We start from the raw sequence: 22,109 nt of genomic DNA, 5'->3' as shown, positions 1-22,109 counted from the left end.
TTATAGCAGACTAAACATATCTTAGAATGCAAATATTAAATGCTCTCTAGTTATAACCAATAGAGGTCTTGCCCATAATTGCTAAAGTGCTCAGTGTCCTACAGTCTCAGGTTTAAGTTCTCTCCAGTTACCCTCAACAGTAAATTTCCTTAAATAGAAGGAAGAAATTTGCTAAGGAGGATTTCATTAAGAGTTTCACTCTAGTCTTGCCTTGCTTTTGTCACACATGTGCCTGCTCCAGCACCCCCTGAATATACAACAGATATTCGGCTCAGTTATGCTGTCCTTTTATAATATTCATGTTCATCCCAGTTATTTCAGGGTTTGATCATGCATATGTGAGAGCAAAATTTGACTCATTGGATACAGTTGGCAATTATCATTTTCTAACAACTACTCTTTGTGAGACATGGAAATAGTAATATTGCATACATTGTAGAACATGCATCTTCATGCTGCTCAGCAACTGTCATTTTGAATGATCTTCTAAAACAGAAATGACCTGGCACAGTATCATTCATTGAACACCATCTGTTGTTTGCACCATAAGTACCAACTGGAAGGGTCCAGAAAACATGATCCTTCTCTCAGTATTGTACTTGCAACTATGATCTCTTTCTGAAGCCATCCATTTATACAGCCAAGTGAACCTGTAGTTTTGAGACTCAGAGGTATAATTCAGCTGAGAAAGAGAACTGCGAAATACTAAAGATGTGGCCACCTGAAATGAATGTCTGAAACACTCAGGATAGAGCCTTATCATCCCTAGGATTAAGTTTTGTAGAGCATCCTAATTAAATTAAATGTAATGGCCTTTAGGTCAGCACAGACCTAATCTTTTGTGGATTTCAAAGGATCACTCTTCATAGACTAACTCTTCTTTATTTTCTATACTTTACAAAGCTCCCTGCAGGTCTTCTCTGAATGCTTTCTTCCTCTTGCCTGGCACATGCAATAGCTCTGAAGATGATCAGTGTTTCTCAATGTGTAATGTCAATCTGGCGTCTTTGATTGGCTGTATCACGTCATCTTCATTTCCTCATCTTCCAAATATATACATGCTAACAACCTATAGAAAAGAGACTTGACAACACCTTTCTGTTTTACACTGAGCGTCCCCTGCTAGAAATGGAAATGTAATCATGACTTACTTTCTTCTAGGAAATTTCTAGAGAAGACACCAAACTATGCAGTTGACAGTTTGAAAATCTGGTTCTTGTCTTATTGCATGTTGGAAAAGTAAACATAAATTATCTTTGTTATCTTTTTAATGAAGTAAAAAGTTCAAGTTTTATGATGAACATACATGTGGGTTCACCACTCTTTTCCTTGTGATTTCTTTTGTCACAAAGGTGCTGATAGCTGCTTCAGTATTTCTAAGGCCACATTAATGTACATGTGCCTGATGAATTTTCTACATTTTAAGAAGAGAGAGTCTGGTTATATGTGTCTAGGTCTCTCTATCAGATGTGAAATGAAGGGAAGTCTTTCCATAAGAATCTTCTGTAAGACACCTTTCAGAAAGCCTTTGTTTTCATTATTGGAAGGCAGTATTAGGTTCACAGTATAGGAGCACACGATGGAGAATATGAGAAAACTAGGTTGAATGACAGGAATTTTCTAGAGCAACTATAAATTTCACATGTTCACACTTTTTTCCTCTGGTGCTGATACACTGGAAAATATACTGAACCAGGCTTCTACAAATGCCTCCTAAAGCCAAATGCACCAATAGTGACCTGGGACTTTGTGTCAGGAAATGTATCCTCAGGCAAGCTGGAATACCTCTGCTTGAAAGTGCGGGTGACAAGCAGCTGCAAAGAAACTGATAAAAGATTTACTTTGCAAACCCAGCATGGGAGGGATTAAAACTGTATCCCCTTTCCTAATTAAAAATGTGATGAAAAGAAAAGCATGCTGTAAATTGCTGAGGTACAAGTGAGGGGATAAAGCCTTCCTTTACTTTTTTTAAGAATTCCCTTATTTAATACCACAGAGGGATAACTAAAATATAAAACAAACTGGGAATACAGCTTTCTAGATTTTCCATCCCAGTGACTCTGGCATAGACTTGATCCTAGGTCTTTGGGGCGAAGTCAAGTTTCCTTATAAAATATTTACATAAGATAGTGCCTAAGGGTAGATAAGTGTTTGTGAAGCAGCCTGCCCAGCCACATAGTTAATACAATGACTAGTATGGACTGCCACTCTTATGTCTGTCATGTGCCACTGGGCTATCTGCAAAGACGTGTAGCTAGGCAAATGCACTTTGAAACATCTTTTCCATTGGCTGTCATAGATAAGGGTGTTTCTGTATATAGTGAGTTAGGAGGGACAAATATCTGGTTTACATTTTTTGGATCAGTTTCACCACTGATTTTTTCCAATTTAAACTAGTGTTAATGGTCATGGTTGAAACTCCACTTATTGGCAACTTAGAAGTGATTAATAGGATGGTTATGGCTTCAGAAAGGGAGACGTTGGCTGAAATAAAATCAGCAGAGGCAAGTCCACTGATGCACCAGCTCCACTCAAGGGGTCCTATTGTGGGGAGCTGCAATGAATTTCAGATGAGTTCCACCTGTTTTATGCCAGGTCCCTGACCACTGGTCTTCGTTCTCTCTCTTTGTATGGTAAGGCCCAAGAGGTTAGTAATTTTCATTACCTTTCTCTGGACCTTTTCTGTTATGCCAGTCTAAAGGATTGCCAAGCTGTTGACAGGCCTTCTAAGTAATAGTTATTCCTCTCACAGATTAATATTGTTATTAGTAATAACATTTTTAGCAACATGCATGTCCATAATGTTATATATAGAGAGAGAGGATAAATACATGGTCGCTACCCAATGGAGCTTACAACGTAGCATAAACACAACATGACATCACACAGGGACAGATGACATAAGACAAAGGAAAAGGGAAGACACTGAACAAACTAAGATTTTGGGATGTTACTAATCCTAAAGTATGCATCATATTAGGACTCCTCCTCCACCTTTTAAAATTAACATACATTGTCTTAGATTGCCATGAGAATGTGAACCCTTATTGAAGTGACTGTTGTAAGAAATCTAGTGATGATCTAGTCTGACCTCCTGCATAACACAGGTCATAGAATTTTCCCCAAAATTATTCCTACAGCGTCTCTTCTGGAAAAAAAAAAATCCAGTTTTGATTTTAAAATTGCCTGTGATGGAGAATCCATCATGACCCTTGGTAAATTGTTTCAATGGTCACTTACCCTTAATATTAAAAATGTACATCTTATTTCAAGTCTGAATTTGTCAAGCTTTAACTTCTAGGCATTGGATCATACTGTGCCTTTCTCTGCTAGACTGAAGAGCCCTGTGATGGGGTGTATAAACCCCACACTAGAACTGAAGGGGGTTAAGGAGCAATTCTAGACCCAAAAGACCCTGCCCAGCCACACCTGCAGAAAATGCTCTAGCTAGAGATGGCGTTTAAGAGGGAGCCAAGCAACTCAGAAGGGGCCTGACAAGGCAGAGAGAGGTGATGAGTTTGTAGGAGTTGCTCAGGAAAGAGAAATAAAGCTATGTTACAAGAAAGAAAAGGCAATTTTGTAGTGGAGGAAGTCAGTATCCTCCTGGGACCTTCTGCAGACTTCTGTGACTTGGGAGGAGATTGGAAGGAAACAGATGCATAGGGGAAGCTGGGGTAGTAGACTGGTGGAAAAGATTGAGTGGTGAGGAAGAGGAGCACAGATTATAACATTTTTGAAAGTACTAATGTGTCTTAGGCACCCAAGTCACTTTGGTGCATCTGAAAATGTTTCTCAAAGGGTAAATTTTTCTTCCAATTGACATCAGTGGCAAAACTCCCATTGAATTAAATGGGGCCAGGATGTCCTCATTTCCTCTCTTTGCATGCCCAATGGAAGAAAAGTGATAGATGATATGTTCAAATAGTTTCCTAAAATACTTTAAAAATGAACTAGTGTATCATGTGTAAACATTTTAACTCTCTGTATCACAATTAGAGCACGTGGTAATAGGAATATGTGGTCTCTAGGAAAATCAGAATTTCTAGGAGTTATGCATTTTTTTTTAATCTAAATGTTTCCCTATTCAGTTTTACCCTGAAATTCACTCTGCTTCCCATGTGAAAAACAAATCTGTTGTGTAGTGTTGCTCTTGTAAAATGGATTACATTACACCATCTCCCGAGGTGACTTCATTTGCAGTCTGAGTATAATTCTTATGTGGCTTATCTGCACAATTTTCTGGGGTAGTACTGAATAAAAGATGCTGTACAAATATAAGATATCTGTCGGCCGTATCTCATTTTATTTTTCAGTGGCTTCATTCATGAAACATTTTCCAGTTTAATATATTTAGCAGGATCAGCATATTGCTTTATTCGTTTGAGTGTCTTTCTTATTTCCTTAGAATATTTTAATTGTAATACTGAAAGCTCTGGAAGTTAACATATATATCTGCTTTTGTTCAGGTAACCAGTTCTGGGTCTTCAAGGATACCACTCTCCAGCCAGGGTACCCTCATGATTTGATAACACTTGGAAGTGGAATTCCTCCCCATGGTATTGATTCAGCAATTTGGTGGGAGGACGTTGGGAAAACCTACTTCTTCAAAGGAGATAGGTTGGTAAAGGAATCCTAGAAGGAAATTATTTGATGTATTAATGTCAGCCAAGACACATTTGTTGTTGCCTCATATTGCCCCAACGAAACAATCTAATCCATTTATATTATTAAATATTAAGTGTGGGTGCAATTCGCCCTGGTACAGAGGGCCATCACAAGGCATACGCATTACTTAAAGCCTATTGTGAGGACTTAAATGGTGCCTTTACTTGTGCTATTCTTCTACAAAGAGCTGAGTTTTCCTCTTCAATATCTGTAATTTATTTCACCAAAATGCTGGGGGGATGAGGCAGGGGTATTTGAAATCTTCCCCCTCCCCCCCAAATTTGAGGCTTCTTTTCAGATTATTTTACTCTGAGTTTTTATATTTTTCTTTGAATTTTCCAGAAAAAATTTTGTATGACCTCACTGAAATGTTGAGTCTCCTTTATTGATGGGCAAGCCTTTTAAGAACAGCAGGAAATTCAGAATTTCAACTATTTTAAACTTGAATATTCAAAGTAATATAATTAAAATGTAATATCAGTTTACTCACTCATAGTTCTCTGATCTTCAATCTTAACTTCCATTTTCCTCATGCCTCCCCTCCCTTCATTTCTAATCCCTACCGTATAAGCAGGAAGGGCCTGATCCAAAGCCTGTTAAAGTTCATGAAAATGGCTTCTGTGCTACTATTTAGAAATGAGGTCTGAAAGGGAAAAAAAGTCAGAGAACTACTTGAGCAGTTTAGGATCATGGTTTAATTGAATTACTGTTAAATAAAGTTTACAGTCCCTTTACAGGAGGCAACATGTGCTTGTGGTTAATAAAGCACAGAACCGAGAGGTAGGAGATATGTGTTTTGTTCCAGATGTGAAACATATTTGCTGTGTGACCTTGGGCAAGTCACTTAACAACTCTGTGCCTGGCTTTTTACATCTATAAAATTAGGCTAAGAATATTTATCTACCTTACAGGCCAGAGGAGTAATTGTTTTGTGAAGCACTTTAAGTGATGTGACTTTGTAGACATAAAACACATTAATATTATTAAAATTATATTTGTGTGTGTTGCTTTCTTTGAAGCACCTAGCTTCAAAAAAAGATTATTATTACTATTATTACTACTGCTATTACTCTGTGTTGTTTGGATCTCAGTATTTTAAGACATTGAAAGTATTGTTGGGTATCTTAAGAAATATATTTGAATATGCTGTACAGTATGTCAATCATACTGCTGTTAACCATACTGGTATTTTGTTTGTTTGTTTTGGTGGAACTAGGTTAATAGTATGCTAAAGAGCACCACAATTTTTTTAAAAATATATAGATAATCTTCAGATTTCTGTAGCATTCTTGGGAAAGGAAGTAGGCAACTGAACCAAATTTCTGGTGTTTGAAACATGTTTTCTTTCAAATGTATTCCAAACAATCAGCATCCACTGTGAACAAAAACAGTCCTACAGTTTGCATCTTGTGGATGAGAAGATTTTTTTATTTAAGTTTATTATCAGTTAATAGTTTTCTGCCTGCATGTTTCTGGAAAAACATGTACATTAAGTATCAGAGGGGTAGCCGTGTTAGTCTGGATCTGTAAAAGCAGCAAAGAGACCTGTGGCACCTTATACATTATAAGGTGCCACAGGACTCTTTGGTGCATGTACATTAAGAGTCTTATATGAGCTATACTTTCTTTAGGCTTTACTCAAAAGAGACATTCTATAATAGATTTCCATTCATAGACAGCTAGTTTAAGTCAACACCTTCCTAAAAATCCTGTTAGCAGTAGCACAAACTAGAGAACTGTCAAAGGAAACTTCTATTGATGGAGAAGTTGCTACTTAGAGCCATAACAAGCATAATAAGGCTCAGCAGGATAGAAAATGCAATACAGAATGTAAGGAGAAAATCGAAGAACATGAGCCCTGCAGAGATAATTGAGCTATTATAGGATATTAGCCACCAGTGGGAATAAACCCATATCCCACTAAGCTTCTTGGTATGTATTGTTTATATCACAATTTTTTCTTAATGTAATGTCAGGGTTGAATTCTCCTGCTGGTTTTAATTGTATATATAAGCCTGTTATAGGTTATTTTTCTGAACTAGGTACAACACAATCTTGCTTCTTTTGTAGCATAAGGTAGAAATGAAAGATAGGAAAGAGGTTATGCCAGAGTCAAAGTAGGAAGGTATGTTTCTCCAAATACAGTTATGTAATACAAGGAACTCTAGGTTTACTTTGTCCTGACAGTAATATGTGGTGTATGTGCTCCATAAGAGAATGTAGACATAGCTTTAAAAGTCCCAAGAAGTGATATAAATAAAAGGTATGCAGGATGGTAGCTTATGAAGTCTTAAACTTCAGCTATGAAGTTTATGACAACATGAAGATTATTTTAAACCCAAATTGTTAATAGAACATATGTACTAAAGAAAACATCTATAGACTATGACATATCCAAATTAATCTATGTGCAGAGAGAGAGGGATTCCAATAAACATGTAAGTGAGCCAGGGAGATAGTGCTCCTGAAAAAATTGAATGAGAGAGCTAGGAGGAAGGAGAGTTTACAGCTCGGTGATATATTTCTTTCTTATTGGAATGCAACAGTGTCTATTCAGGTGATGACAGATTTGCACCTTTTGACCCATGACTCTGTTTACAGTAACTCAGGCGGGGAGATTGTTTTTGTTTTTCTGCATTGTAAAGTTTAACTGTTTTTTCTTTTAAAAATCTTTACATTACTCTAAAAGGCTGAATGCCTAAATAACTAGCATTAGATAGAGCACATTAGCAAATGTGCACTTTTATTTTATCTTGTGTGTGTTTTTTCCCTTTTCCAGTTCCACTAAGTGCACCCCCATAATTGCTAATCCACCATTCACTGAGGAGCCCCAGCCTGTCCCGTGCTGTCAATGCACCAGTAATTGGCACTGGCGGAGGGAGTCTGCCTATTGGAATTTGGAAAGTCTGGGTTTTCTTTCAGAGATTCTGATTTTGTAAAAGAAAAAAACTGATTTTTAATTCCTTTGGGTGCAAAAAATGTATATTTTAGAGAGCCACTGAATACTGAGGAAGACCTGGACTGCGCTATTCCTCACACTGTAGACAGATTCCCTGCTTAAGAGATAACTACAATCAGCCCATACCCAGTGAGATTTCCTAGCAGTGCAGAAAAGCAGCAATCACAGGGCTGCCAGGCCTACACCAGCTAGGTGCTCCAAAGGAACTATTTATAACCAGAGCACCGATTTTTGAAAGCTCAAGAGGACCACCTGTCTCAGCCATCCTGGCAGGAAGCAGGACAAGGAACCCAAGGATGGGGAATACTAAAGAATGGAAGCAGTTAGGGAATTATGTAGTGTTCGGAGGAGTTAAAAAGGAGAGAGGACAACAAAGAATTCAGGGAAGAACAAGGAAAGAGAAGCAAGAAGGGGGAAAAAAGGGGCAAGAAACAATAAACATAGAATAAACTGAAAAGGTCAGACAGCCAGTAATGATAGAAGGGAGGAGGGAGAGAATACAAAAAGGAAAATGCAATATTAAACACAGAGACACAGCAAGCCAAGGAAGAGAAATGGAAAACTAAGGAATGCACCATTAAAATGGTGAAGGAAAAAAAGGTTTGATGCACTTAATCTTTTAAACGTGTGTTGATTGTTTCTATATGTTGTTTCCCCCATTTATTATAGTGCTCTGAAGGATATCCAAAAACTCTGTTAATATGAGGGGACAGAATGATGTTGCTAATGGGACTTGTTGGAGTCTGATTACTGGTGAATATGTAACTAGATTAAGGGATCAGGATTTTAAAAATATTTTATGCCACAGTCAGAAAATTTATTTTTATGGATGTCAGTTGTTTTCTTTTATCAGTTTTAAATTTGTCACCTTTTAATTTAACTGACTGTCAAGACCTAGAAAAAAAGCCTTACAGTGAGAGTTTGAAAGAGCTCAGTCTGTTTTGCTTATCAAGAAGAAGATTAAAAGGTGACTTGATTAGAGTGTATAATCTTCACAGGGAGAAAACACCAGGTACTAAAGGGTTCTTTAATTTAGCAGACAAAGGCTTTACAAGAACCAATGGCTGGAAGCTGAAGCCAAACAAATTCAAATTCAAATTGGAAATTAGGCATATATTTTACCAGAGAGGGTGTTAAGCACGGGAACAAACTGCCAAGGAAAGTGAAGGGCTCTCTGTTTCTTGATGTCTTTGAATCAAGACTGGATGCCTTTCTGGAAGACAGTAAAAAATTATGGAAATAATTTAATATGTAAATTATTCAAAAACCCATGGAATTTCATAGATAATTCTTTTTAATGTTTTGTATTTAATCATCCTATAGAATTATATAGCAGGAATATAATTAATTAAACTATCTATCTATCTATCTATATATATATATATATACATAGGATGATTGTTAAATTGTAGGAACTTTGGATAAGATAATTTGATTTAGAAATAATGTTATGATCACTTACAAATACTGTAGTGTACTGAGCATGTGCAGTAGATCACTGAACTTTTCTCAATGATCATAGCATGCACAAAAGTGCCCTATTCCAAATGTTCAGGAGGGGATATTTTATCTCTTTCATAAACAGCAACAACTATTCAAGAGTAGGGAAGGGCAGTTCAGACTTGGAGATCCTACAGCAAGCTTTAACACATCCCAACAAGCTTGGATCTTTAAGCAGAGGGAGCACTGCATAAAATAAGATGCCATTATTATTGTATGATACAGTATTACCATGAAACCACATATTTTTATAACCAAAGATGCACACATACATCATTTTGTATTGCTGCCTCCAAACATATGCTGAATATTAACACTGCTTCGTCAGTGTAAATAAGATCAATTATTTATTCTTATTTCTCACAAGTTCAGGTTGCCTTGAACTTGTCGGCTTCTGATTTCTACACTGAACTTTTTTTCCTTCCCACCAAAGAGAACACAACGTACATATCATTTTCTATTATTTTATACATATTGTATGATCATAGATGTAACGAAAGACTGTTGTAGTAAATACACTTAAGGAGTAGAGATAAGCTTGCTGTGGGAACTTTAACTCTGAATTCAATGGCTTTTGTGTGATTAAGATCTCAACTGAAACATAATGTAGTTTTTTGCATATATCTCCTTGCTGTGTTGCTGTGCAGAGGCCCTAAGCACCAGAATTGCTCTGAGTATAAATAAGGTGCATGTTGATTTAGTTGTCAAGTTGGAGAAGTCTTTTATCTTCCGTGAACTTACTTGAAACAGCTGTCCAATCAGCAAGCAGGATTAACTTTCTTTGTTACCTGGTAGTATTGCTAAATAGGAGAGCTCTGGTTGGCCCAGTTTCAGTTGTTAAATGCAGCACTTTGTTAGAAAGAAAACAGCATGGAATTAGCATATCAGCTATCTTTATGAATGCATATTTGGTGATCTACTTTTATTTTATTTTTTTATTTAGGTACTGGAGATACAGTGAAGAAATGAGGTCCATGGACCCTGGTTATCCAAAACCAATCACAATCTGGAAAGGTATCCCAGAATCTCCTCAGGGAGCCTTTGTCCACAAAGAAAATGGTATGCAAGCACTTTCCTAGCTTAGCCATTTCCTAACATCTGTTATCATGATGTAGATATGTGTAGAAATGATTAGCTAATCAGGTTGGTGGGCTGGCTGATCTCTCATTATTTTGCAAGTGGGATTTTCCATGCTGTGGAACTCTCTTCTTAAATTGTAACATATAATTCTTTGATTAGTCTATTTAAAATCACAATGAAGGAGAGAAAAGATTCTTAATTTTTATATAATAAGCTTTCGTTTGGGTTTTTATTTGTTTTGGTTTTGCAGGATTTTAGTACTTCATAAAAGAAGTTTCCTACCTGAGTGTATCTGTTTGAATCTCCATGTTGTTAATAGTTCATATAGGATAAAAGCTTTTAGATTCGTTTTGCTGTACTGTAGTCTAGAACCAGGCTGTTTCGGTATATGAATAGAAGTATCTTGATGAATTTGTAAATCAAAGATGGCATAAATGTATAAAGCAGAGCTGCAGCTCACAGAGACTTTGAAATTCAGCATGCTATGCTATTACCTGCACCAAGATGGAGCATCTCATGCTCTAACCCATAGTTTCCAACTGGCCACACCTCCGTTTAAGGAGATCAGCTGAAATCTGCTCCATTTTATGCAACTTAAAGTGCTGCCCTCAGGCTAACAGCAATTTGCCAGCACAGCCTTCAGCTGCATGAAGATAGATGTCCTTGATATAAACAAAAATATGTGCTTGCAGTCACTTTTCATTGCTGCAAGTATTTAAGTATTACTACATGTATGATTAATTTATTAGTGATGGGGGTTGCGGATCTGTGTTTTTTTCAGACAGTGCGCATATTTCTTGCTGTCTTATTTTCATTTCCCTTTAGTAGATAAATATAAAGCTTGCTTTCCTAGTGTAGTTCATTTCAGAGTCTTCATTTCTTCCTATAACTAGATGAACTAATTTGCTGTGGAAATATGCAAAATCACTTCCTTGCTTTGTCTCTGTTTCATCCATCAACAGAAACTCTCTCCTGATTCTGGCATTTGGCTAGATTTTTTTTTTTTAACAGGAAAGTAGGTCAGGCAGGATGACATTCTGCATATATCACACTCAATAGCTGGCTCTCTGTATGTATACATGTATATGTATAAATATCGATGCACACATATACGTAATGGATTTGGTCTTTGCTCCCTTAAACAAACGATAATTTAGACATGCTTCTTAATATTTGCTTACTTCATGGAACTATAATCATATTATTTTTCTGGATAGAGTAGACTCACCATCACATGCAAAGTGTCAGTGTTGTGCTCAGTGGATTATACACGTATCTCCTATTAGCAATGAAAGTTGTCTTCCTTCACACCCAGGCAGATATGGTCTGAAAGTGCTGCAGAGGCAGAGCGCTTATCCCTGGAGCAGTGGGAGCTCTTTGAGTCACCCTGCGTCAAACCCTGTGCCCAACTCAAGAATAGCACTGATGGACTTCCCACTAGCATGCAACTGCCAGAAGAGCAGTGAAACATGACCTCAGTTCTTCAGGGAGGGGCAGGGATAAGAGATGCTCAGGACTCTTGGAGAGCATTAGAGGAGCCCCGGAGGAAAGTCCCTGAAGACAGGATAACAGATATTTCTTTTAAGAGGATGATTACATTGGTGATTGCACATGGAGACAATGAAACTAGAGAAGATACAAAAGAAAAAAACCACAGCTTAATTTAAAAGAATTCTGATTACATTTTGCCCCAAACCATTTTCCTTCCACTGCTTAAATAAAGATTTGACATGAAATTTTACCAGAATGCTTTAGGGAAAAAACTTAGGAAGAATTTCTGCCAGTTAACCCATATCATCTGAAAGAATGTATCTTTTTTTATCCTCAGCCTTTTAGTTTCCTATTAAAAACTGAGTTGGGTTTGCTAGGGATGGCAGAAGAGTAGAGCTAAATCCATCCTCCAAAAAGCTATACAAAACAACAACAATAAACTGAGTAGAATCGCACAAAGGAGGGGTGTGTAAAAGCTGACAATCCCAGACTCTCTGCTGTTGCCAGCTCTGCACTTTGAATGCTTTCTGACTCATTTGATGATCTAAAAGCTCAGTAACCCATGTGTGATGCCTGTGAAGCTTTCCCCTCTGCTTCTGCAGCATAGCTGCAGGAACCCTTACCAGGCAGGAGCAGACATGGCAAGCAGCAAACTTTCCTTCTCTATTTCCACATGCCCTGCATTCAGAAGAACTGCTCAACCCCAGAGTACATACAGTTACAGCTCCTTCTGCCTCCTGTGCAACACAACACCCTCTCCCCCAGAGATCCCTGATATATGGGTGAGGAGCCAGGCAGTAGCTGGAGAGAAGGGAGATTCAGAGGGATGGCAGGGAGTGGGAGCTGGATTGGTTCAAGCAACTAATGCTAGGGCCGTGAGGACTGCAGCCAATTGGTTTTCTGAGTGGTACATCTTTATTTTTCTGTTTAAATTCTGAACCCTCCTTGAATAATAACTTTGCCAAGTGCCTATAGCTTTGTCTGTCTTTGTAGACTAGTAGGTGGTATAAACTTGTCACCAGAATTTTCTGGGAGAAATATTAAATCTCATGCATCAGGGCTTAAGCCATTCTCTATTAGAGATCAGGTTGAGACCGAAAGTCAGGTGTGTGTGTGGAGGAGGGGGCAACTATGGATAGGTGCATACTGCAGAGTTCTTATTCTTTCTTCTGAACCATCTGGTTGTGGGCACTGCCAGAGATAGGATGCTAGATTGGTTACACCTAGAGTGTGACACAGCATGGTAATTCCTAAATCCCTATGGTTTTATCCCCTCATTTCATCATGCAAATCTATAAAGTTAGTTAATATCAGTATCATTTACCTTTGTCAAAGGTGGAGTCTTATTAAGAGTCAACATGTGCAGTGCTTTTCAAAAAACACATTATTTTATGGAAGACACAGATGTGGTTCCCTGTTGTAAACTATGGTTTAGACTACTCTAATTTCTATTTGTTCATGAACAAATGAACAAACCTTTTGCAACTCAAATTTGGTGGCACAGTAGTAACAATAGTGATGTTTTATGCTATGATCCAATGACATGGAAGGTATTTTGTGACCAAATATCTTAACAGAAGTTTTGATATAGCTCTCTATTTTTCTTTTTATTCAGCCAGACATATACCTTTCTAGCTAGAGCTATAGATATGGAGATACAGATACACACAGAGTCTTAGACAATAAAACTAAAGGGAACCATATGCAATGTAAAATAATACCTACTCAGCTGTCCGCAGAATAATTAGAATTAAATAAATAGTGACTGCAAACAGATTTTTTTAAAATTCCTCACATTGATAAATGTGCAGGTGTAGGGGACAAAGGCTTTTGTGTGTAGTTCTGAATTGGAAAAGAAATATACTAACGTCTTCTTCTGCACAACTGAAAGTGCCTGACTTTTGTTTGAGTAAGAGATTATTATCTCTAATATCTAGTCCACTAATCTTTCCAGCAAGCATTATTAGTATGCCATTATTAGTATGACAAGTGATACCCAATCTGTCTTTGTGTTCTTACTGGGCTTTTGCACTGTAGGAAAGAACATGAGGCTTATCAAGTAAAGCTCGGGAAACCTCCAGTTGTATGCATTCAGGTCATAAACAATAGGGGAGAATGCACCCATTGTGGTTTGTTTCATGCCAGATCAATGCCATTTTTCAGATGGGATAGTAATGTAATTTAGGTTTTTGGTAGGATATTAAGATTTCTTCATGTAGGCATATTTTGTAATTTATATTGGATTGCATCTCAATGATCAAATACCAGTTCCCTGCAGAAAATGTGAAGCTGGGTATACCTGTTCTCTCTTGGTAAGGCTTCTGTTCATTCATATAGTGTTTCCTCCATCTGAAGTGCAGTAGCAGGCTAAAATGATGTTGAAGAGAATCAGTTCTTATTTCAGCCTGGTCTAGCACAGAGTTGGAATTCATTTAAACTGATCTCCCATCCTGAGAGGGACTCTGACTCCTTGAACTACTGGAACTCAGCCCTGGCGCTGTGGTATAATTCTAATTGTGGTCAAGTATTCAATTAACAGATGAATCATTAGGCCTCTAAATTCCTCAATTGTTTTTCTCTAGCATTTCTTCATAGTCATATTATTAGAATTAGACTAGATCCGAGTTTATTCAAATAGGAAACTTGAGGTTTAAGGTTTTTTAAAGACAAGAAGGAAGTGAAGTTATGCCTTGGATGCTAGTTTGGACAAGAGCTTTCTTAGGAGCCATATACCTATTGCCAAGAAGATCTGAAACCTTCCTATCCTGATCTGCTCCTGAATAATCCATATTACTTTAACTTTATAGATTCCGGTGCTCAGAAAATAACTCAGTGTCATTTGGTGAATATTGAAGGCTGTTTAACATCAGTCTTTATAAGGAGATTGTCAACATGACCATGAATAACTGCACTTTTGTTTCCCAGGCTTCACATATTTCTACAAAGGAAAAGAGTATTGGAAATTCAATAACCAGATGCTCAGGGTGGAACCTGGATATCCCAGATCCATCCTCAAGGATTTTATGGGTTGTGATGGACCAACAGACCGGGACAAAGACCGACACAGCCCTCAAGATGACGTGGACATTGTCATCAAACTGGACAACACAGCCAGCACTGTGAAAGCCATAGCCATTGTCATTCCCTGCATCCTGGCCTTGTGCCTCCTTGTCTTGGTTTACACTGTGTTCCAGTTCAAGAGGAAAGGAACACCTCGTCACATACTGTACTGCAAACGCTCTATGCAAGAGTGGGTGTGATGTAGGGGGTTTTTTGTCTCCCAGGAATTTGTGGTAACTTGAGATTCGACGTAAGAGCTGTTGTGCGGTTTCCTAGCTAGGAGCAGGCATCTGTCAGCCTGAATCAGAGCTGATCTTTAAAACCCAGGGGGTTGCCTGTCCTGCACGTGAGTGGGGATTCACTCTACTGGGAAGCTTCCATGATAGACAGTAACTGCCGTTTCTTCAGTCCTTTGTCTTTCTTTGTCATTTGGTTCCAGGCCTTTCCTCTGCACGCTCAATACCCAATAAACTATCAGGATTAACTAATGAAGAGGAAAAAAGAAAAGCAAAATCCAGTGTTTCTACTGTTTTTCTCCTAAAGCCTGTGCCCCTTCGAAAATAATTTTGCTGAAAGTAAACTTTTTTTTTTAATTAAAAACAACACAACAACCCACAATTGAACTTTCAGGAAAGTGTGAAGACCCAAACAGCTTTGTCTCCAAAGAGGATTGCTTTCTGTCTGCTATGGATTTAGTTGTATACTCCTACACATGATTTTTGTCAAGTGGGAGACCTGGATGACACACAGGACTTCAGACTGTTCGGACAGCCATTTTCCAACAAACAAGGGGCCAAAATATCTGCAATATAGTAACAGCCTTAATGATACATTCATTTTGTGTTTTATACAGCTGTTCTGAGCTATGTCCTCAATGTTTTAATACATTTATATTCATTACTATATTTCAAACAGAACCTTTTTTATTGTTTCTTTCTTTTGTGGATTTTCCTGCATCATTTTTTCCCAAGCTGTATCAGGCCAACTGCCCCAGGCCTTTCATAGGTCTGTCAAGAACACTCATTCCAAAGCATAGCGAAAAACAGCATGTCTCTGAAGTGGATTGCATTGAACTAAAGTGACAGTCATGTTGTAGAGAAAATTGACACTAGCATTACATTGGTGTAACCCTTTGAGAACTATAGGATTAGTTTTTAGAGTCTGAAGGATGCTAATCTTGGTTGCTATGGAAGTATTGGACTGCAGAAGCGGTATGTGGAAATACAGGTTAATGAAATTCAGGTTTTTAAAGCAGATATCCTGTAAGTGTAAGTAACGTCTTTGAAGTACTTGCATTATTGATAAAAAGCATTTATAACAAATGAACAGAAACAAAAATATATTTGCCAGCTACTTTCTGGTAAAACAAATACTTATTTTAATAACTTCTAGCACTCACATAGGATTTTTTGAACTGGCTATAGTTTTACAGCTTAGCCTTTTATCTTAGACATATTGAATTTCTGTTTTAAACTATGTTGCATGATAATTCAATTTGCCTTAGTACATGAATACATGAAGATAGTGTTACAGTTTGAAAGGAAAGTTAAAATGATGACTCTAATGTTGCATGAATATTGGGTGAATTACCTATTGCATGCTTAACATAGTTCTCAAAGGGTTAGTCAGATCTCTGGCATTTAGCTGTACATTAAATCACTGACAGAGCCAAGGGACCACCAAAGCATTTGGTCATTGTGTGTAATTTGTGCTAACAGCAGTATTGTCGTTTTCATGTGACCTGCAGAGCAGGTTTGTATCAATATTTTTTTCCTAGAGAAAAGTCAGCAACTGACAGACCTCTGTATTGATTTTAGAAGCTGCTTCTTGCAGTGATAGGCTTTACAGTCATTGGGCTGTGAACTTATTAGAGATGGTCAGAATGAATGCACCCCATGACTCAGACACCTGGCTTTGTATGAAAGCCAGGATTTGAGGGGAGTCGCTTTTGAAATAATGAACAGCTTGCCTTGAACTTGATTATTGATCTGTTGACTGTCATTACCAAGTTAAACATTGTCTTCTGCGAAAAGCTTCACTGTCTGAATTTCCTTAAATTGCACTGTCCTATGTCTTCGCTCTTTGACCTTTAACTTGCAAAATGGCACAAACTGAAGATAATCTGGTGTTGCTAATCAGTTTGGATTAGTTTTTGTTTTTAAATAGCCTGATATTCATTATCCAAGATTACAGAAAAGCATTGAAGTGTTTTCTTAGGACAGCAACAAAAATATTTATGGTAGATCTGTAGATGGGCATTTTGCTATATATACATGCACACTCTAAAAATGAACTACAGTAGAAGTGAATTTTTATTTAACTTGAATACAATTTTCAGTATAAAATTAGTAATTTCTACAAATAACTAGTTATTAGTGACAAAGTTATAAGAAAAGTACTTAAATACTTGAAACAGCCAGCACTGGCTTTTACATAAAACAAGATTTTTATACTAGATTCAACAGATTTCTTACTGATTTCCTAATATACATTACTGGATCATTTTTTAGAGCGTGTAGGTATATATATACATATAAATATATGATTATTATGATGATTTCGGTAATGGATAGCTTGACTGCCTTGAATTTAAATTTGTATTGAGCCTAGCATGAAAAATTAGTATGCTTTTTTGTTCAAATACATGATTTGATTTTGATTTGAAGACTTATTTTATGATCATGTGTGGCATGCTATAAAGCATCGCAAGCTGTTATTTCTTAGAGCATAAACAGAAATATATATACGTACAGCTAACAAAAAAGAACAGTTAGAAAAAAAGGTATAGTTTTACAGCAAATATGCAATGCAGATGGCATTTTGGAGATGTTTTGTAGAGGTACTGTATGCTATATGTTATAGGTGCACCAGTATCAGCCCATAGCATTTCTTCAGTAGATTCATTTCAGCTGTTGCTGAAAATGTAAAGAGTGCATTCATAACTGCAGAGCATAGGATAATATTTATTACACATCAGCTCATTTAGGGAATTCAAAATTCTATGCCTGCCTGTCATTTTTTTTTAATCCACTGGGTGACTTTTGTTGTCCACAAACAACTATAAATTATGTTCTGCTACAGATAGAACAAAAGAACTCATGTTTTTTGTTCTGAATTTGTCCCTTGGATAGTTGGTGGAAACCACTGACAAAATTATTTAACCTGCAGTTTATTTTCCTCTGCAACAAGAGAACCAGACAATTTGATATTATCCTTAAAACAGAACAGCATCTCATCTGACTTCTTACTCACTTAACTATTTCACTTCACTTTCAAAGTCTCTCTCATGGCAGCTTTGACTTTTTGTGCAACTATTTCCCAGAGAATAATGAAGTGCTCAGCATGTTGACTGTTGTTCATTGATAAAGTAACAAAAAATGTTTGTATTTGGAGAATTTAACTTACAGTAATTATGCTGGAAGGTAAGTGTGATAATCTAGTGCTTGATATATGGTTCATCATAGATACATGAATGCATAATAACTTGATTCTTAATCTATTTTCTTTTAGGTAAAAGTACACATATATATTATATACAGAGAGAGGAAGAATAAAAAGAATGTTGTATGGCATGTTTATGCCGTGCAGGTTAAGATTGTGTCAGCATTTCTATTATTATAAATTTCTATTTTCAATAGGTTATAACACAGCCATTAAAATTTACTTCAAGCTGAAAGATCTGGGAGAAGTTTACGTTCAGTCTTATTTCAAAAATGTATATTTGGTTGCTTTTAAATTATAGGAGTTCAAAATAAATGAGCTATTTTCTCAGGTTTAGTTTTGAACTCATATAAATCAAAAATACCTTATGATTTAAGAAAATTAATTTGATAAACAGTTATTCCACAGTAGAGTCTAATAATTGTTAGTGTCAACAAAGAATAGAATAAAACAGATGAACTGAGTTTTGAACGTTTGGTTTCTGCTCGTGTGCAGTAACTTTTTTCCTAATGCTTTTAATAAACATAGCCATATTAGTATTGTCACAATCTACACTGTGAATACATACAATACTAAATATGGGTTTCATCAGTCTATTCAGTCTGGCAAACTGATTATATAGGTTTTGTGTAAGTCAAGAATAACAAAAAGCTATTTCCTAGAGACAGAAAATACTTAAATTAAATTTTATCAGAAAATAAATCTAGCAGAATATGTATTGGTATATTTACTTGATAGGTTGAAATGGAAAGACTCAGCTGGCTCCAAATTAGCCCTGTCAAATTCCCTGAATAAATAGAATATACATTTTGTAACATCCTATAAACAATTTTTCTTTTTCTTTTCTTTTTTTGGAGTTGAGTTGGGGAGTAGGTTAAAAAAAAGGTTAAGTTTGTGAAACAGTGATGAAAGCCAGGAAATTTCAAAATGGAGGCCAAGGCTTCCCTTGTCCCACAGCAGTGTGTGTGTGTGTGGTTCCCCTCCACCACCCACCCATCCCAGAACTCCTGACTTTATAATATTGTGGGTTAAGAATAGAGTGTAAGACTTAACTCTGAATTCTTAGCGTTTGTTAGCTTATGATGCAGTCCTGATGTTAGTTAAATGCAGCTTTTAGTACTCAGTTAAATATATGGAATCAAATTCTGGCTTGTTGGTAGGAAAAAGTGCATAGAGCAGAAAAGTAGGTTTGCCTATAAGCAGTGGAACATTACACTCTCATTCTAGCTTTTCACATTTGCATTATTGGTGGGGGCATGGCTTGAAAAGATACATAATCAAATGGTGAAGATCAAATAGTGCATGTTCCAGCCATTATGCATTAAAGCAAGTAGGGACCCAAACTACCATACATAGCAGCACAAGTTGGAACTATGCCAACAGGAACAGACTGAAGCACAAAGAAAGAGCTTCCAGGGTTCTTGTTTTGTTGTGGGTCCTGTATCCCATGCAAACTCAGTCTTGGCCTGTCTGCTAGTTTGGCAGTGGCTCCAGAGGTGGAGGAAGCTACACATAGCCAGAACCGCCTCAGTCAGGCAGGCAGTAGGAGAGGGGAAGGAGCCAATGCTGGGGTTAGTATCTGCCTTTTATATGTGCTTGTGGCCCTGGCTGCCTTTTGGCTGCTATGCCTCCGGCCTCTTGAATGAATGATTTCAGAACCACAGTCACCACAGAATGGCATCTTCATCCGTGGAAGGTGCAAATGGCCACCTGTCTAGTTGGGTGTTGAACTGTGCTGTAAAGCAAATAGTCCCTCTGTGTGTACTAAAGAACTGATAGGACACAGCTAGTGTAGTGATAAGAGCATGACTGACACCTCTCTGTTGTAACACTCAACACTCTGTTTGTTCATAGCGCACTGATTATGGGGTCAAAATAGTGGTTATGTAATTTTGAGGTGAGGCTGATTACATGGAGCCACATCAGGGGCAAAAACACAGCCAAAGCACATCATATATACATAAAAGTAACAATCTCTATATGCCCATGAAAGTCAGCACAGTATTCCTCAATGTTCTCATGACAAAATACCGTGGCAGGACATAATCATGTTCCTATTTCTCTAATCCACTCTTGTACTTTGCCTACCAGCTGGCACAAAGAAGCTGAGCTCATATAACAGTCCTAATCAGCTTATCACCATCATGGACTGCAACAGCTGACCCTGGGATCATCTAGTATCACATAATATAGATTCCATATGGTACAATGTTATTTTATAGATGAATGTGTAGAAGGAATAGCTCACTAATAATTAGGGTTCCAGATGTTTGAGTAACATTAACACATGATCATTGCAAGTAAATGTTGTCACTACCTTAGAACATTGTTCCAAAGTATTGGTTAACACTATGCTAACAATGGATACATGGTATAAAATTCTTGTTTTCCTAACGTAGATCAGCTGTAGCATATCAGCCACCAATTGTCTTCATTTCATCAATGTTTGTGTGCATACACAGAGGCTATGCATATTAGATATCTTATCCCATAGTATATGACATGTACAGTGTGTAGACACCACACTGTACACTGCTGTAATGTGTCAATGATCAAGGAAATGCTACAGAATAATGAAACCTGTGCAAATGTTAGCTGCAGAAACAAGAATGACATCCCATAGAGAAAGCTATCCACACTTCTCTATGTATGCACTATACTGTGATTTGCCATCACAGTAAAAACCCATAAATGATAGGTGTTACACAGTGTCTCCATTATTAATGATACACATCAGTCTTGCAGTCAGGAAGCATGAACTCATAAACCTATGCAGAATGACAGCATTCACAAACTATTATCATGGTGAGTGATCCATATTAACTGTGAAGCCCTGATAAGTCAACAATGACCCTGAACCCATTGAACCACATGTCCCCATCAGCCACATGCTACCTTCTTCATAATTGCTGCCCCATTCAATCACCAGCAGTGGCACATGGTCACACCCCAACCAGTCTCTGTTTTTTCCAATATTCAAGGACAAACCTGAATTCACAATCTTAGTCACCTAGTCACCTCTTGCTGTTACAGTAGTGCACAGTGGTCAGTTGCCATATTTCATCATGTGATTCTAGTACAGAGAGAGTGATCATACTGAATCCGTGACATGCCCCAAATGGTATGTACATCAACATCCTTCCTCACACGTGGTTTACACAATACAGTTGTTGTCAGTTATGATTCCCTTTTGTTTCAACATGATGCTGAAGTCAGATAGTCACATAACAACTCTATACACAACTGGTCATTGGCCCTCACCAGCATAAACCCACATTTACCAGTAACTTGGGTGAAGCACTTCATCTTTCACTCAGCAGGCAAAACATAATGTATACAGATGCTCCCCGGGTTACGCAAACCCGACTTACGGAAATCTGCACTTACAGAAAAAGATCCATATCTTCCATAATTTTTTTTGTGCATAATTGTCAGAGATACATCCCCAACTTATGCAAAATTCGACGTAACCAAAATTCGACAGAACAGAACACTTACATAAATCAGGGAGCTTCTGTACCTGCAAATTAGTACCATTCCTGTAATGGTTAAGCACTTGCAAACATTGGGGTGTGAAATCATAAAATAATAATTTTCTGTTTGTATTATCATTCCAGTGTGCTCGCATAATGCAGCTGTTGTCCTTATGAAACACATTTGCCTGCACTCCCATATTCCATGAGTTAGTATGCATGTGATGAACGACAGTCACCCTAAAAACATACATATGTGCATGACAAACTAATCACTGTGCTATATGAACAAATTGTGAATCCACTACTGCCATTACTATCCTCAGGTATGAGCTGTGGTAGAATTGTCAGCAATATAAAGTGATTGCTGATAGTGCTCTGAGTTTTCCAGTGTGCACCATAACATGATATTTGGACATATACCAGCAAGCAGTATTATA

The 22,109-nt window shown here is 37.3% G+C and overlaps 1 protein-coding gene across 1 annotated transcript in view; it reads left to right on the top strand.

Annotated features, from left to right (window-relative positions):
* Nucleotides 1–20,355, top strand: part of MMP16 (matrix metallopeptidase 16) — a 242,549-nt gene extending 222,194 nt beyond the window's left edge. The window contains exons 8-10 of the mRNA XM_050940940.1: nt 4,467–4,617; nt 10,068–10,183; nt 14,621–20,355. Coding sequence (XP_050796897.1) covers nt 4,467–4,617; nt 10,068–10,183; nt 14,621–14,955 — 602 coding nt within the window. The 3' untranslated portion in view covers nt 14,956–20,355. The remainder of the gene's footprint in view (nt 1–4,466; nt 4,618–10,067; nt 10,184–14,620) is intronic.
* The last annotated feature ends 1,754 nt before the right edge of the window (nt 20,356–22,109 follow it).

This window comes from Gopherus flavomarginatus, chromosome 2, assembly GCF_025201925.1.
Source record: "Gopherus flavomarginatus isolate rGopFla2 chromosome 2, rGopFla2.mat.asm, whole genome shotgun sequence".
Taxonomy (NCBI): Eukaryota; Metazoa; Chordata; order Testudines; family Testudinidae; genus Gopherus; species Gopherus flavomarginatus.
This window is presented reverse-complemented; position numbering and strand designations above follow the sequence as displayed.